The sequence below is a fragment of the Scomber japonicus genome, chromosome 2 (genome assembly GCF_027409825.1).
Source record: "Scomber japonicus isolate fScoJap1 chromosome 2, fScoJap1.pri, whole genome shotgun sequence".
Classification (NCBI taxonomy): Eukaryota; Metazoa; Chordata; class Actinopteri; order Scombriformes; family Scombridae; genus Scomber; species Scomber japonicus.
Window position 1 is genome coordinate 14850436 of NC_070579.1, and position 19141 is coordinate 14869576.

The following is a 19141-nucleotide window of genomic DNA, read 5'->3' on the forward strand; positions in this document are numbered from 1 at the left end:
CAACAATGTTTTTATTCTGCTGTATGCTACTACGTGTTAACGTAAATTTATACTATTCAGTGTTCTACATTCACAATGTTGTATCTTTTTCCTCCTATAATCTGACAGTGGTATTTAGCCACGTAGGCTAGACGATTACTTAAACTGTGAAGTCAAGATCACATTGACTCGAAATGTAGGCTACATTAAACCACAAATAATAGGCTGGTCTTTTGTCTTTTATTTTGTGAATATACTTATTATTTCAGACGTCATTTCCAGCCTGAAATAATAAGTACCCCCCCCCCCCCCCCCCTCCACACTAGGAAGATGAGGCACTGTCATCTTGTGTTTCATTTTGTGAGTATTTCAGGTCATGTCTAGTAACACTGGTGAGTATGGAGAAGATTACTCTATCCCAGCTCAAGTTACAGGGGGATACTTATTATTTCAGGACGGATTTCCAGCCTGAAATAATAAGTACCCCCCCCCCCCCCCCACACACACACACACACACTAGGAAGATGAGGCACTGTCATCTTGTGTTTCATTTTGTGAGGACGGATTTCCAGCCTGAAATAATAAGTATCCCCCCTGTAACTTGAGCTGGGATAGAGTAATCTTCTCCATACTCACTAGTGTTACTACACCTGACCTGAAATACTCACAAAATAAAAGACAAAAGACCAGCCTTTCATTACCTTTGTGGTTTAATGTAGCCTACATTTCGAGTCAATGTGATCTTGACTTCACAGTTTAAGTAATCGTCTAGCCTACGTGGTCATGGTTAAATACCACTGTCAGATTATAGGAGGAAAAAGATACAACATTGTGAATGTAGAACACTGAATAGTATAAATTTACGTTAACGCGTAGTAGCATACAGCAGAATAAAAACATTGTTGATAAACTGAAGCGAAGAGTGTATGCGCGCTCCCGCGGCCAGGGGATACAAATTCTATCGGGGGTAACTATCTTGGCACGACACCGGAACAACAGACAACCCTGGCAACCCGCAATTCCAGCCGCTAATTGGCTGGTACAGTGTACACAGAACGTGTCAGAACGTCATTGTCGAACCCGTCAAAACATTTTAAAAATATTAATTCAGACTAAATATTTTTTTTATGGAAAAGCAATACTTTCATTCTGTACCCCTCAAAACGCCCCGTGGCTGTATTATTTTTTTAAAAATATAGCTTTTAATAAATATTCTACATATTCAACCTTTAAGGTGCTTTAATATTCTCAATGCCAACCTCAACTCTTATTAAAGCTGCTCTGCCTCCCTCTAGTGGTCATAGCAGCTCAATACAACAGAAACCAACATGACAAGGTTTATACTGAGATACTGAGATACGACAAAGAAGTAAAGATTTACTTCATCAAGTGAAATGTTTATTATTGCATATACTGGTTCTGCAGTACAAAGTGCATACAAAAAACAATTGTTGTCTTATATCTTGCTATAAATGAATGACAAAACATTAGTGAAGATATTAGCGGACCAAAAGCTATTTTAAATGTCGACTTCTGTTAACAAAATGTTAGCTACCTTTCAAAGACAATATTTGGAATCATAGTTTAAAAAAGGACCTGAGGGGCCGTCTGTCACGTACAAGCAAGTTTATGTTTGTGGAAAACTTTATGATAGCTTGTTGTCGTTTCGGCAGGCGTACTTGGCCGGCTTAGAGAAAAAGGCACTTCAGGTGTGGTTCCTATTGCACTTGTTGCCATGGTTACGCATCATCTCCTCCACAGAGCAGCAGTAAAGCTTTACGGTAGTCGCCACCGGTATCTCCCTGTAAAAAAACAACACAAATTGTATGAAAAAGGGGGAAAAAATCATAGATGGATGGAAACTGGTATAAGTGTGTATGTGTTTAGCATAGTGTATTCATTCATTAGTGTGTGTGTGTGTGTGTGTGTGTGTGTGTGTACCTTGACCATGGAGTGCAGAGAGCAGGCAAACAGCCTCCTGAAATCAGATCTGATGTCCAACAGGTCCACCTCACTACGAGTCACCATCACCCTGATCAAGGTTTCGTCATCAGTTCCTGCACCCTGAAACAAACACACACATAAAAACACACAATGAGCATAAACACCATAAACATATGACCTACATTTAACAGCAGTGTCACATTTTCTGACAAGCACTGATTTCTTACAGTCTACTGAATATCTCATGGTGACATATAGACCATATTGAAACTAAAACGCAGAAAAGCTGCACCATTCTCTACTTGTTGTTACTTTAAATACAGAAAGTCAATTTTATTTACACAGCCCCTCAAATATCCCTAAAGGGGTTTTACAATGTGTACAACCAAAAGGACATCCTCTATTCTCAGACCTTCAAATCACATATAGAAAAATTCTCAAAACAATCCTGATTTCCTGATAAATCCCAATTTGCATTAATACATTAGATAAATGCCTGGTCAGTAAGAATGTTTTTCCCATATGACCACACACTAAATACACTATATGGTTTACAGTAATGATTTACTTCTGTATGGAATATACATTTTAATTGCTGAGAGGTGTTTTGTCGTATTATTGTGTTTAATGTAATTTAATAGTATGACAAAAAAATCATTCATTCATTAAGTCATGAACAATCATATGTATCATCTGATCAACTTTTATATATTAATGTAAGTACTACAGTAGTTTTTAAGAAAATATTCCTTTTTTTCTTCTATTGAAAAGGTATTAGTTTTACCAAATTAAACATATACAATTAAATATTATAATAGCCATCTTTATACAGGCAGATAATTCAGGATCATACATTCATGATTTTATAATTACAGGTAGGACATTTTCTATCAATGGCAGAATTTTGCTTGCACATAATGTGTCTTTACAACTGGTTCCAAATGTTAAAACATGTCACTATTTCCTCTTCACATTGACAGATGTTGTCCTACCTTCATTGAATAGTACAGAGTCTCAGCAAAATAGGCTGGGACACTCCTGGCACACTTCACTATAGGAGAAAAATGAATGAGAGAGGATTATGATTGACAAATTGTAATTATAAGTAATTAAAAGTGAACAGCATTTTCTGTGTTGTGTTGTTTCATACCGACGGCAAGAAGCAGGTCTCTCAGGCTTCCAGATGTTTCTCTCTTTATGCTCTCCTCCATCTCAAAGCCAGACAACTTCATGTAGGCGTCAAACACTGAAACACATACGGTCAGAATTAGTTTTTGTGAAACTGCAAAACAATTACAGGAGATTTGCAGTACGCAAACTCACACACACACACACACACACACACACACACACACCTTTCCTAAGATGTTCTGGGCTCCGGTTTCCCAGGACGGTGACAAACGTTTGTTCATCAGTGCCGAACTTCTTCTCTCCTGCCTGGAAGAGGACCTGCAACAACAAACACAAAAACTGATCAGGTGTGGTTTGATCTTCAAAATCATAAAAGCAAACAAGTTCAACAAAAGTTCTTTAAAGGTCCAGTATGTACTCATACAACATAAAATGAGACTCAAACATCCCCGCTCTAGTTTGGATTGTCTTCTTTCACACTATACTCAATACTCAATGTTTTAGAGCCTCATCAACACAAAGCAGACCAGCACTGATAGAAAATGCAGCTGATTAGTTGACAGTAAAGTCTCGTCAGTGCTGGAGGTGGATTGTGTTCATGCACAGATTATTCTAGATCAGAAAACATAACTTTGGCAAAGTAATATATAAAAATACTCCTTCTATTTTCTTTAAACATGTTTTAGTCACTCCCACCACTAGAGGGCATCACTGCATCATAACACATTAGCTAAACTACCCCCACCCTCTTTTAAACACACACACACATTTCAAAGCAAACATGTGATAGTCACACCCGAAAATGAAGAGACAAAGATTTCATTGATGGTATTGAGCAAAAATATTTACTTATCTGCAATAAACTGCTGACTCACCTGAGCATCAGCCTCTATAGTTCCCTCCTGGATCCCCTTCTGCCTGTTACCCTGAGGAGACAAAACATCTCTGTTAGAGGAGAGGAGAGAAGAGGAGAGAAGAGGAGAAGAGAGAGAAGAGGAGAGGAGAGATTCACCTGGAGCAGAATAACCAGAAGTCTCTTGAAGTGACCTGAGGTGTCACCAGAAATATCCTCCTCCAGGTCATCATCATACTCTGAGGGACACATGAAACACAAAAGTTAAAGTTTTGCCTTTTATTTCAGTCCTGATCTTGAAAAAGAAACACACTGGTCTTTGACATGTGTTTGTGTTAAATCTGTTTCACATGTTTAATAACATTTTGTTTTACAGGTTTGTGTTTTTGAAAGAGAACATTTCCAATAAAAGACTGAAACAAAGAATGTGGAATGCAGAATTTTACTAAAACACCCCATGAAGTATTTCTGCAGGGTTCATTAGGTTCAATTCAAAATGATTTAAGAACTTTTAAACACCAAATGGAAATCAATTGAATACCTGTTTAACAATCTCACTGTCCAGAATTGAATTGTTACATCATATTTTTTCCACTAATCATTTCTCATGACATAATTGCTTAAAATGTACGCAAACAAAAATAGATTAATGGATTAATCAAGTAAGTTTAAGTAGATATTTATTTCGAACATGTGTAAAAAAATAAATAAATATATATATGTAACAATTTGTACATACAAAAGAAAGAAAAAGAAAAAAGAAAAAAAATTAATCATATAAAGTGCTGATATATAACCAAACACTGCACATTGTTCGAAAAAGGAATGGGAGGAAGTGCAATACTTTTTTAGTTTCCCACCCCTTTTTACTCTTCATTTTGTAACCACACAGATATCCCAACTACAATACAATACACCCACACAAACACACACCGCACACACACATCCCAAACATCTACACAAATACATACTCACAAAAACAAACATACACCACATACATATCCCTGTAAATACAAATACAGACATACACACACACACACACAAACACGCACACACACGAACTATCCCCACAAAAAAAAAGCCATACATACCACATACCAAGTCAATCACAATACAACAATCAACCGTATTCTATTAATAGATTTATCCCTCATTGCCCTCCATTACCATACTTCCTCTTCCATGTACTTGTTTAAAAATATTACCTTTTTTTAAACAGATTTATATTTGCACTGTTTTATTTCTGTCTCCAGACTGTTCCACAAAGTCACCACACAGCTCGACATGCACATGCTTTTCACATTTGTTCGGACCTTTGGTTTTTTAAAATTTAGGTCTCCCCTTAGATTATATCCCATATAAACATTCCTTGTATATTTTTTGGCAATAGATTATTTCTCGCTTTGTACATTATTTGTGCCGTTCTGAATTTGACCAGATCCAAAAATTTCAGCATATGTGATTTTATGAATAGTGGGTTTGTGTGATCTCTGTATCCTGTTTTGTTTATTGTCCTATCAATAAAATTTTTATCTAAGTTTCAGCAGAAATTGACCCTTGATCATTATGAGACAATGAGTTTCCTACAGTAGTTGCTGTAAATCAAACTGCACGTGAACAAATTAAACATTTTCTTAGGCAAGTGAGTTTATTATGCATTAGTGTGTGTGTGTGTGTGTGTGTGTGTGTGTGTGTGTGTGTGTGTGTGTGTTAGTGTGCGTGTGTGTGTGTGTGTTAGTGTGTGTTACCCTTTCTATAAGCAGCGGAGATGTCCTTCACCTGCTGGGGAGTTCTGGAGGCCAGAATCTCCACCAGGACCTTCTCATCTGTTCCTGCCCCCTACAGGTCAAACACAGAGCTGATATTTAAAGATCTCCCTCCAGACATGTTTTAAGGTGTGCATTAAATAATCTACTTTTAATAATAATTTGTGTATAATTATTTTTCCACAAAAAAGTTAAATGATCTCGTTAAAATCTCCTCCAACATCTGCAGTATTCATGAATATGCAAATATTTTTCATTTCTGTTTAACTGCTGGATGAAACACATTTCCTGTTACACTGGAAAGTTCACTCTCAGTGTTTGTGCACTGCAGGCTTCAAGTTTCCATATCACACTTGTGTAAGTTGCATACTGGACCCGGACTGGCTCCAAACCAGTTGTGATGTCACAAATCATGATCGTAGATACACCTCTTAAACTCAGATTGTAAAGCAACCTCAGATAAACTTTCTTCCTTTAGCAGATGAGTGAAAAGAGCCTTCTACACAAACATCGTTCTGCATAATGATGAAACAAGATGGAAAACACATTTTTGACTAAAGAGAGACTTTAAGTTTCCTGCTGCTAGTGTGTCTGTCACACTAGTCAGTCTAAATTACATGAGTTTTTTTTTTTTTACCAGTTTCACATCTACTAACTGCAGCACCTACCTTGATGGCATTGCGGAGGGCTGTCACATCATAAGCGAGGGGTGGGGTCATCAGACCCACGATCAGAGTCTCAAATTTACCACCCAGCTCTCCCTTCAGGTCGCTGATCAGATCCTGACATAGGATACAAAGCATGTACTTTAATTAGTTCTGGGGTAGCATAAATCCTGTGTGTGACTGCTCTGCCGATAAAGATTTAATGGTTGTTGTGTGTGGCTGGATTATTTAGCGATGGTTAACCCCATCGTGTTGGGATTTTCTGGTGATATTTTTTGCCCTGACTGTCACAGTCTGACTGTGTCAAGATAGAGCTTTGATGTTGTGTGTGGTCATTAGGTTTAAAGGCCTCAGTGTGCTTTAAATGAAACGCCTGTCGTATCCTCTAACCCTGCTTTCTGATGGAAAGCTGGATGTTGAGGAGGGCTTTGTCCAATACAATTGCAAAAGGTTGCAAACATATATACCCATTTCATTCAGAGACCAGCCAGGTGTGTGCAAGTTTGAAAGTTGAGAGTTGTCAGGAATTAAGTATCTCTTAAGCTTTCTTTTTCATTCCTTGCACTACTCATGTCACATTTAACAACTTGTGGTTTCTGCGAGATGGATATTGAAACTATTTTCTTCCAGCTTGAATGTGTGCAGGAAGCTGGCAGCTCTGAACCCTCTTAACGTGAAATCCACTCAAGCTTGAGTACTTATAAAGGAGAAAAAGGTCTGGTGAACAGATGGAACCATGAACTCAATCTACTAAACCAATGACAAACAGAAATGCCCTGAAACTTATTACTTTATTAGACTTTTTTCGCTTGAATGGGACCCTCTCATTATAATTTCCCACTTAAGCATGTTTTTTAAATCTTACTTTTCCTCTTTAATACTGTTCAACATGAATGTCTGTTTATAATGTATAATTGAAATATATCATAAGGGTTTGCACATGCAGTGTGAGTGATTTTCATTTCTATAATTTTTTTATTAGGACAAAAACATGTGCATAAATTAGATTAAATGTACATAGAAATTAAGATCCATCAGTGGAGTTAAAGCCATGTTATTGTACATCCTTTCCGATGTCCTACAGTGACTTATTATATCTAACTATAATTTAGTGTATCAAGACTGCAAAGACACTAAAGGTCACTCATAGATGCAGCCAGGACGAAACTTTGACCGCAACTCCTTCCAGTGAGGCCATTTTTAACATTTTTGCTGTAGAGTTTTTGTGTAGTTCATCTGAACCGTACTGAGGCCTTTAAGCAAGAGCTCTCATTATGTGTGTGTTGAGGTGATTTAAAAGATGTTAATGAGCCAGTCCAACCTTTCCAAACTGGGTCTTGTAGGCAGACTTGATCTCCTGCCTCTGGCCGTTGCTTCGAGCCGTCAACAGCTGCAGGATGGAATCCTCATCCGTCCCTATGGCAACAAGCAGCACAGTTACTCAACAGAGCCACAAGTGTTTGTTTATAACTGTCCTCACGTTAGAGACATATCATATAACAATGAGTATACTCTGTCTAGTTGGGCTCCTGATTACAAACATTGCACCCACATGATTACAGCCGTCAGTCACAGTCAGTGTTTGCTCACAGTGACGTGTCTCAAGTTTCACCTCTGCTCTCATGTTTAAGACTCATGCTGTCGGGGTGGAGCTCCGCGCAGACAGCTGTGATTACCGCAGGATTAACTCAGAGAGGAACTTCCTTTAACAATCTCTCTCACTGGTTTGATGAAGATCTACACTCTGACACGCCTTCCTTCAACATATCAAATGACAGCAGACACACAAGCATCTCACCGAGCCCTTTCATGGCCTTGTACAGGACCTCAGCATCCGCACTGGCGTTGAAGTTTCCACTTGCTTTCACGGTTCCTCTGCCGGCCTGTAAACACAACGATGTGACAAAAGGAGGATTATCCTGCTGCAGATCCTTACGTTACATGTTACTGTGAACACAGCAATAAAACAGAGACAAGCAGCAAATCTTTACATTTGGTAAGATATTACCACATAATCTTTGGTTGAAAATGCCCTAAAAAATGAACCCATGATCAAAATAGATTGATTCATTTTTCTGTGCGTCGACTTTTCGTTTGTTTGTGCATCAGAAGAGAAGCTTTCTGCACTGTGTTAATATTGAAATGTATGCATCTGCTTTAATCAGATATTAAGAAAATGCTACATTGTCTGTAGATTCGTGCTTCAATAAATGAGTTATCTCAGATTCCTTACGTGCATAACATCATATTTTTGCAGATCATACTTTGTCAATCTACTTTCATGCTTAGATAAATAGCATAGCTAAGATTTGTTATGCACATAACTTCATTTAATCCTTTTACACGTTCATAAAATCACAGAATGTACTGAATCAGTCTTTATAGTCATGCTTACATAAGTACTGTATTAAACAAAATATTCCTGGTTCATGATGTGCATACACTCATTGAAGAATTCCCTTTTAAAATGCATTTAATGACTTCCAGACTTGCAGCTCTATGGCATACATGCAGATGTGCACTCTATCACTCTATCTCTAAATTCACAGGCTCCCATTTCATAAACATCATGTCTCTCACTTCATTTCTTAGTCTGGTTCCAGATTTCTGAATTTCCATCTCAGATTTGTTCAATGATTCAAATATGATGGATAAAGTGAGACGAAATGGTGATTCAGTTTGCTTGTCAAGCTAATCATTTCTCTGAATGTGGAAAAAAATGTTTGAGAGCAGCAAACTGAAGACAGTAAGAATGTGATAAGGCCACAGAAACATTAACTTAAAGATCGATTTTAGTGAAAGTGCTGCAACAATGCTGCACTCATTCCAGACAATCCCTCAAATTGTGACACATTAACATTAAAATAGCTGAGAGGTGGCCTCTTATTTCAGGAGAGAAATGTTTAGAGTGGAAAACCACCAGAATGTCTCTGGAATTCTGACCCCGAAAAAAAATATGGTGGAACATTTAAACACAACTCGCCATTCACAACAAGGATTCAGTCTGCAGGAAGGACTGCTAAAATGTTTCTCATAAACACACTCAGCCCCACAAGATAAACTAAATCTAATCAATCTGTAGACGAATGTTTGCGCACAACAACCCCTAAACAACGTCGATCACTTCCACTGGAATGCTGGACAGGGACTGAGAGCGTATAGAGGGAGATAAGTTGAGCCTTATAGAGCGAGTTCAGACATGAGTTGAGGCGGGGGTGAAGGTGAGGGGCGTTATTTTGACAGGTAGATAAACAGAAGCTGTCACGGCAGGTAAAGCAGGGGGACAGTGACACCACACAGGTCTTATCAATCGCCTCCTGCATTTATGGATGGCGGTTGCCATGGCTACCGCCAACAATCCACCTACTGTTGCGTTGCTTCTGTGAGACAAAGTCCAAACCATGTTGTAATGTTAAATGATGCATTTTAGGATTATGTGTGGTGGTCAAGTCTATCATGGAGTCATTACTTACTTTCACTGAGCTTAGATGTAAATATAACTAAGAATAAGGCCAACATTATTCAATATTTTTCTTATTGTCCACAAATCCCATGTAAAGACCAAAACTAACATTGTGTAAATCAGTTTTTTCCTATATTATATCTTTTTTGATGTGTCTCTGGTCCTCTGTAGGCTATTTATTTCTAAGACCTGAACTGCAGTTTACATGTTATAGTTTACATTCAATAGTTAAAAAAAAGGTGGATATTAATGTTCTTTTGACTCAATGTTCTTAACTTTTTTTCAGGGTAACAAAATCAATAAATAGATACACTGATAGTGGGATTTCATTCAAGTATGAAACATCTTTAGTCAAGAAGTTAAACAGTCAAGGTAATTGAAATATTTTGAGGAAAATCCCACATTAGACAGTATTTTTAGACTTTTATATGTCTTTAAACATGTCTGGAGGGACTCTTTGAATGTATAAATACGCAACCTTTTACAGTTTTCTTTATCAGATAAGATAATATAGCTTTTAGAACACTGTGCAGAGAAACTGGGACATTCACCTGTTTTTAAATGGGTGAAAGAAATGTATAAAAGAAGCACTGCATTAATTACTTCTGGAAAAACATACAAATGAATTGAATTTTAAACACAATTTTCCTATGTGCAGCCCTGGCCCAAAGCCCAAATTTTCCTACTGAAGACATAAATCTTAAAAATTAGTAACAAATACTTGGTTTCACTTTCCAATAGGCGATGTAATGTCCTGAACAGGTGGGTGCTATAATACTAATTTCAGCCACAAATGAATGCCAACATGACATGCAATTGAGTTTTGACAGCTCCTGGACTGTTTGCAGTGCTCTGAAGCATGTCACAGTACACGATGTGGCTCTTTGATGTGTATTTAATAACAATAGAGTTCTATGGAAAAAGCTATATCAGGCTTTGGCTACACATCTGGATCAATTCATTGTTAGTTCTGCTGCCTTCACTGGATTTGCTGACAGGAACGAACCAAAGAAAGAACTGACTTTCTTTGGCAATTCATACAAGGGGAAGTTTGCTTTATTACCCAACATTTATTACTCAACAGCGTTCAGAGCACAGCAATGAAACGTCTCCACGACTGATTATTATCATTAAATTACATCCTTATGATGATAATGTGTTTACTCCACCCTGACTTGGAGAGACACAACTGATTCCCCTTTAAGAGAGGGAGGGGAGGTTGGCATTAAATCCCAAGCTAGACGTGGAAATGGGTGTATTAAAACACAAAGAGAGGTGGAGAGACGCTGAGACCCACCCGAGTGGAATACAGCCCTCATGACTCATACACTAAACTTCCAACTTCCCAAATGAAACCTCTCTCCAGTCTCCAGTCCCAGGAGCATGCGCACAGATAGCACACACACCCATACATGCACCCAAACTTAACAAACTGGAAAGTTTCAGTAGGAAAAATGTTACACTGACTAACTGTGTGCCAAAATACTCTCTATTATAGCAACATGTACTTATGAGTTGTGTGTAAATGGCTGCAGAGCCCATGCTTTGATTTATAAGTCTATGAACATTTGAACATTTTACTCATTTATTCCTATCAGCCAGACATATCTTAACATTATATAATGTGGGATAGAGTGGGCGTCGTCTTGGAGAGTTCAGACACTAAAAACCAGTATGAGTCATACATTTGCATAAATAACGGACACTGATTTAGGAATGAATTCATCATAAAGAAGACACTTACGATGTTTCTTTAGTTTAATGGATGGTGGAAAAAGTGAAATGTCTCAATGAAAATGACTCACCATTTTGAAAGTCTTGGATGAGTTTTCCACGACAGGAAAGTTGTGTCTGTTTAAGGAAGAAAAATGTTAGTCGGCAACTAATCAAGACAAATATTAAACTTTCTCTGAAAGAAACTGAACTCTCTCTGAGGAGCGAATGTATGTCATCTAAACATCTGCATTAAATGGCTCTGTATCGTCTTTAAAGAGTTTCTGGTGGTCTCATGTTGTACAGTCTGCAGCTGTCACACAGGCAGTGGACTGACATGGCTCTTTGTCCTCCACAGGTGGACCCCGGATATCCCCCTTCACCTGGCACAGATGCTGCTGAACTCGTGAATTTGATCAAAATGAATTTATTTACCTGGAAGTTAAAGTGGCGAAGCTGCAGCTGTCAGACGAGGTTCGGTAAGCAGACCGATGGATCCGGCAGGCAGAGAGGAGGAAGAGAAGAAAAGCGGAGGGCAGGAACTCACTAGTATAAACTCTCCGCTGCGCGTGATTGTGTGAGTGTACGCGCTTGTATGGGCCACACCCAGGTGCGTACAAATCTGGCACGAGCCTGCCCCTGAAACAGAGTCAAATGTTTTGCCGGTTTATTTTTTCATATTACAGCAGATGTTTATCAGTATGTGATATCAAACTGTGGAGAGCAGTGGTTTTAAAAGTGGGGTCTGTGGAGTTAGTTCCAGGTGTCCATGTGTTTTCACTATAATTTCATCCATGAGTAACACAATGACAGAATGTGTGATTATTTTGGTCATGGTTTTCATACACATCTAGAAGCAAAGATATCAGATGGGATCAGTCAGTTATGTGGTCCTTGACATGGCTTTATGGGGTTTTTCAGCTCAAGAAAATGTATACATGAAGTTGACATATAGTAGCTCTTCTTAGTTGGTTGTAAATTATCTTTTTTCTCATGTGACTTGTAAATAATAGTTGTTAAGTAACTGGAGTTGACAAATCACTTATTTATATTGTAAGATATGTGAAACAAGAGAACATACCTATTTTTTTTTTTCCTTTTCAGTGATGGAACGTGAACAATACATTGAATTGTATTTTGGTCATGAATCACATCTTTATCTTGAACAGTGCATCAACAGCAGTGGAACAAATTAAGATAATTAAATGAAATATTGCATATTTAATTTAAGCAGAAGTCCTACTACCTTGTATACATAAAGTGAGTTTATTGGAGTTTATTTGCTGAAAACAGCAGCCTGCTGCTATGGAAACAAATGGTATAAAACCAAAACAATGAGCTTAAAGATGTTACAGCGCCCCATTGTGCTGAGGAGAAGGCCGGCTGTGGATTCATCATAATGACAGAACCTTTTCACATTGCACAACAGTAGTCATTTGATCCACTGCTAATGAAATATTGATTAGTGCAGCTTTACAGTCCCTACATCAAAGCTCACAGCAGTCAACAGGACAGTCTGTTTAAATTTGGTTCACACCCACAAGTTTAACACAGCTCCCTCAGTGCAAATATGTGTACTCTGATACACTATGTGTGCCAGATTGTGTGTAAGCATTAAATTAGGAATGATAATCATTTAAGTAGCTTATACAGTGAAGCGAGAGAAAGATAGATGATCTGAGAGAAAGTGTGTACTTCTTGTGGCTTTAACTGCCAGAAATAAGGGTTGAGTTATTAATGAAGCAGCTCACTATCAGAGCAGAGTTTTCACAGTTACAATCCACTGTGCACCAAACAGAATCATTTCAAATAGTTTGGCTACCATTTACTTTTAAAACACAGCCTTACTTCTCTCACTGGAGTAGCTGTGACTGAAGGCCAAACAGTGTTTAAAAACAAAGATTAAACTGCGCCACCATTGCAACAATCTGTTCTTAACACCAGGGGTCGTCCCACAAAACTAGAATGTAGATTTCCTGAAGTGATGTGTTATTGATGCAATCTGATGAGACTGCCAGCTGCTGCTTCTGCTCTAGTGGTTATTTCTTTTAATATCGTAGCACCACCTACGGGTAAAGTTGTACAAGGGTCACATGTGTCACAATCTTCAGCAAATGAGTAAAGTGGACATCACGGTTCATCACGGTTTGAATTGTTTGAACGTTGATTAGACAGAAAATAATTGCACTCCTATGACACATGATTAAAAAGACACACAATGGGGTCTATTGTATAAAATGTCCAGACTAGCAATGCTTCAGATGAATAATTTATACTAGCTGAACAAATTATATGCATGGTTAGAAATACATCCAAGTGTAAATGGGGCAAATGGTGTGGTCTTTGTCACAATTATACAACAATATACCATATATACAATCATTAAATTTGCCATTGATCAGAACAAAACGACACAGATCTGAAAAACTAGACCTCTACAGTAAAGGAATCTGGGGGCTCTGTTATGCTGTTCACAAAACTAAATGCTCAAAGAATGACCCGAGCCTGTAGGCCAGAAACCTTCAGAGACAGGTTCAAAGTTACAAAACTGCAGCAGTTGAAAAGGTCCAAAAAACATGCAGAATGGGGAACAATGAGTAGCTGAATAATAAACAGCAAACAGGACTAAAGGTCAAATTTGGCAACTGCAGTATTTTTAGTTCAGATGATGTGAAGGCATGTGATCTTACAAAACATATTTTATCAGATTGTTAACATTGTTTTAAATATTTCTCTTCATTATAAACAAAACAATGCATCACTTCACGAGCACTATATGTCACATCAATGTACTGTACAATAAACTATATATCAGGATAGGTAATTCCAAGGGGCCTTAAATTAAAGACTTTATCCTACAACATGTGTTAATATCTAAAGTTAATATATAACAGGGGAAATATCAGCAATAATACAATAAAGAGAACGGAGGATAAAGTGTGTGTGCTGCACCTGCAGTATTGTTTCTGTAATGAATGCCGTTCACTCTGCTGCCTTCAGCGATGGTATGCAAGGAATCTTCATGCCACGCACATAAAAAACACAGAGTAAACTGAACTGAAAGTCATGGGATCAATTCGAACAAAGAGACTAATCACAGGGTGAAAGATAGGGACAAAATGTGGGTTCAGTTATCATAAAATACACAAATAGCTTTTATACAATTAGTCTAATACAAAAAAAACATAAGTCAACTTCATGTTATGCTATAAATACATATCTAACACAATTTTTGCTTTGATTGAATTTCACTAGAAAACACATAAACTGGAACTGAAATCTGAACTGAGAGGAAATCCTGATGTAATTCAGAAAACTGAGCATACTTAAATAAAATGAAGTTAGGATGATAGGAGCACATTATAAATTACATCAGTAATCAGACATTTATTGGCATTTGATGTGGTCAAACCAAAAGTGTAAGATCATGATGACAATGTGCATCTACACAGATCAGTTGTAAATGAAGATAAAAACCCTCCTTTGAAAATCTTCAACCTACTTTTGAAAAAATGATACTATATAGATTGAATATTTATGATACAGAAGTCATGAAACAAACACAAACACATGCACGGGCTCCTAAGAACATCTGCACATTAACTGTCTGTTTTGAGGTAGCAGGTGGAAGTCACGGTGCGTCATTACTTTCTGTATCTGTAACGTTGTGATTCTTGAAATAAGAACCAGAGGAACAAAGCTAACAGTGCACTGAGCGAGACAAACAGACAAAAGTAGACCATTATGCTCCATCCCCAACCTGCAGGTAGAGGAGGCACACCATCGACCCCCACAGATTTTGCAGGTAGGGACATGTTGATGTGCACAGGCATCAAAGGTCTGAAGTAGTTTTCTCCAATTCCTTGTTGACTAGGAGATGATCAGTGGACTCCAGCTTATCATCATTAAGGTTTCCCAGTTCTGTTGTCTTCAAGTGAATATTTCCTTATCTTCCGGGGACCACAGTCATCCAGTGAAGCCCCCGAAGTACAGAGTATATGTTTTTCACAGCTGTTTAAAAAGTGTCTGTAGCAGGAAAGAATAACAGCAATCAAGTTTCTTCACAGTCAAATTTAAGCAACAAGTCTGATGGTAATTTTGTCCCAGAGTGTGACTGAATACCTGGTGAGCTTGATTCAGTCTTCTTCATCCGAACAGAGAAAAAATCAAAAAATGAAATAATGGTGGCTTCTTCTTCCTCCTCTTTCTCTTCTTCTCTTCTTTTTATTGTGACCACTACCTCACTGTTGCTAGCAGATGTACCACCCATAAATGTACCGTTTTAAACAGACAGACAGATGGACACACTCAGTATAAATCAACAGCTACCCATATCTCTTGACCTATGAACTCATCAACCCACAATCAATCTCTCTCTTTCTCTCTTACACATACACACTCACACATGCTGCCACAGTCTTCACCCTGCAGGTATGATCGATAACTCCTGCAGCCATCTATCTTCACTGAGATTGAAACATACTCCTAAACTCATCCCTGCATGAATAAAACATGCGTGTTGTTCTACAGTGCAACACTATGTATTCTGAAAACCTATGAAAAAAGAGCCTATACTGCCACATTTATGCAATAAAGTCCATAATCAAGTTACAGTAATTTCCACTACACATACATTAAAGAAATGTTGAGCTGTTAAAATAATTGTTTTGCTGAGTACATAATGCGAATAAAAAGGTAGCAAAGGGAATATGTTTATTTGGAAAGCCCTCTTAATCATAGTCTCACAGTCTTCAGTAAATATTAGCAGTCAACTCTCTAATGAAAACGACATGGAAACCCTGTGAAGGATCTCATAGATGGGGTGCTCACATCCTCCCAGTCTGCAAAAAGAAAGAAAAATATAGTGAAAAGAATAAAATATTAAATGTACTGTTTAAACAGATACAAAAACAAATGGACAAACTTCTGAATAAATCGTCAGCTACCCATATCGCTCTGACCTGTGAACTCATCAACCCACGGTCAACATCTCTCTCACACATGCTGCCACTGACTTCACCCTGCAGCCCAGGTATGTATGATTGATAACTCCTGCAGCTGTCTATCTTCGCTTCTGATTAAAACAGATTTTTAAACATCACATTTTTGCATGAATGAAACATGAATGTTGTTCTGTAGCTACAATGCAACACTAGGCATTTTGAAAATCTATAAGACATCATACATTTAAAATACTAATTTATAGAATATAGGGAAGGTACAGTATAGATAATCAAATTACAGTAATTCCTATGTGATACATATGTGTAAAAGATATGCTGTGTTGTTTCCAAATACATAAATGATGTGAAGAAAAGTCTGGTAAAGTCAATAAGTTTATGTGGAAAGCCCTTTTAGTCATGGTCTCAAAGGCTTCATTTATTTTATGAAACAGTGAATTAAAATCAGACACCCATCTATAGACTTTTCTAAATAACAGACAAATATCTAATAAAAACAACATGGAAACTTTGTAAAGGATTTAATAGAGGAGGCGCGCTTCTTCCTGGGACTGCCAGGTGTACAATACAGTACTCAGAAAGCAGAATACAATCTGCAAAAATAGTATAAAAACAAAGAACAAAATATAGTAAACATAACAAAATGCAAAGAATAAATAAGCTGAATCAGACACCACCATCACTGCTCTCTACTCATCATCATGCACAAACAGGTTTATGTTATACGGTGTCATCAGGTGGAAGTGAGAGTAGAGAACCACAAACCACAACCTGAAACACATAAAGACAGGAAAGACTGACAGATGAGATGACACAATCATTTACACACTTGATTATTCCTATCGACACAGACACGTACCGACATGAACAATCAGGGGAGAAACTTTTAAAAACTAATCAAGGTGAAAAAACAGTTGCATAAGAACTGGGAAAACAGGACATATCCAACTGTCAGGAAACCTAACCACAAACTGATCAGTTCAAGGGAAGAGTGACTCTTGTTCTCTCTTAAATATAAAATACTAATACTAAATACTGTTACTGCCTGGCTCAAGGATGGCAACAAGAAGGGAGGCCACACACAGACATCTCAAGCAAAAAGTGATTTATTTAACTCAAAATAAGATAACCGTTAACTCATTAGTGGGATGTGTAAAGTAGGAAAAGTATCAGTGGTGTTAGCAGTGTGTGGATGAGTGAACATATGGTGTACCATGTATTGTCAATTACATCAAGCCAAACAAAGGGAAAAGAGGCTGAGGGCCCTGCTGCAGGCCCAGGTGAGAGAGAGAGAGAGAGAGAGAGAGAGAGAGACACACCCCCTAAGCAGTCCTTTTTTTAAGCTCTGGAAGCCCAGCCCAGAAAGGCAGGTACAGGCAGACGATCCTCCCAGTCCCACCTATATCTGCAACAACAGTCAGAGCCAATGTCAGACCATCAGGCAGAGTGGGAGGGGTCGTCACAATACTAATAGATGAGAAGATCAAAATCATTCTTAGCTCTGTGCATTAAATATGAAGCTACAGCCAGGAGGCTGTAAGCTTAACTTCACAAAGACTCTGTTACTACAGTGACAATGAGACTCACTGTTAAAGTGTCTGCTCCCGGCAAAGAAAGTCCCCTTCATTGTGAACCTATTCATTTAAGCCTGCAACTAAGCTAAGCATTTAATGACTAAGGCCAAATTTGGAAACTTGTGTCTGTTTTAATTCTGATTATGTGAAGGCAAAACTACAAGCATGTGCTGCCTGGATGATGCGGATTAGTATCAATATTTTTTTTCAAATTCATTATGAACAAAACAATGCATCACTTCACAGCAGTGTACTATACATTGTCAGGACAGGCAATGGATGTGTCTTCATTGTTGTTGTGTCTTATAAAAATCCATATATTGTTGTATGTTATGAACAAATTGCAGCAATACTGCCATCCTGCATTACCACAGTTAGGCCATTGCCTATGACAGTTGTGTGTGGTTACATGAAGCCACAAAGTTGAGAAATACACAAACTTTATTTTACTTTACATAACTATTGTAAGTTAAATGCCTGTGGATCTTCATAGGAACCAAATCTGAGACAGCTAATCCAGGCAGCAGCAACAACAGTAATTTGTACCTAGTAAATAGGAGAACTGTAATTAGCACCCGGAAAGCAGCCCTGCTTTAACATTAAACAAAACAAAATAAAACAAAACACACTTTAATAAATTAAAAAACACAACTAAAAGGAAAAGACAAAATGTCCCCAAAACACAACAAAAAACAGAAAACAAACAAAAAACAACAACCAGAAAATACAAGAAAACTAGGCCCATTATTTTCCTTTCTTATTAACATCTTATTTATGGGAGGTTCAAAAATGTTTTAATAATAGTTCAACTGGGTTCAAAAAGTCAACAAAAGTCCATTAACCAGAACCATTTTCACAGGGAGTCTTAATACGTCATATGTTTCTTTCTAGAAAGGACGTGTTTGTCTTGGCGTTCGGTGGTGTGATTTAGCTTAAATCTACTTTTTTATATTTATATAATTCGCTGTCTCGGGTGTCAGTAAATAGCTGAACGTGTAGTCAATAAAATCCAAGGCGTAAATCTTTCAAACGTTTGTCGAAAAGCTCTTTTAAATCTGGACAACAGAGGTTATTTGATCTGAGGCCACCCCC

General features: G+C 37.7%; 1 protein-coding gene across 1 annotated transcript; it reads right to left on the reverse strand.

Annotated features, from left to right (window-relative positions):
* Window positions 1–1349: 1349 nt before the first annotated feature.
* Window positions 1350–12071, reverse strand: anxa5b (annexin A5b). Its single transcript, XM_053329192.1, has 13 exons — window positions 11950–12071; window positions 11607–11652; window positions 8137–8221; window positions 7660–7754; window positions 6342–6455; window positions 5656–5746; window positions 4067–4146; window positions 3930–3980; window positions 3279–3372; window positions 3074–3169; window positions 2916–2974; window positions 1921–2043; window positions 1350–1781 (listed from the first exon to the last, which is right to left on the reverse strand). Exons 2-13 carry the CDS (start codon window positions 11607–11609, stop codon window positions 1719–1721), a joined length of 954 nt encoding a protein of 317 aa, XP_053185167.1. The 5' UTR covers window positions 11610–11652; window positions 11950–12071; the 3' UTR covers window positions 1350–1718.
* Between the last annotated feature and the right edge of the window lie 7070 nt (window positions 12072–19141).

What these genes read in the sequence shown, in the direction of transcription:
- anxa5b (XM_053329192.1), bottom strand. An exon ending in AGACCTGCTTCTTGCCGTCG is followed by an intron (nt 2,975 to 3,073) that starts GTATGAAACAAC and finishes TTTCTCCTATAG; the next exon opens with TGAAGTGTGCCAGGAGTGTC. An exon ending in CTCTGTACTATTCAATGAAG is followed by an intron (nt 2,044 to 2,915) that starts GTAGGACAACAT and finishes TGTTTGTTTCAG; the next exon opens with GGTGCAGGAACTGATGACGA.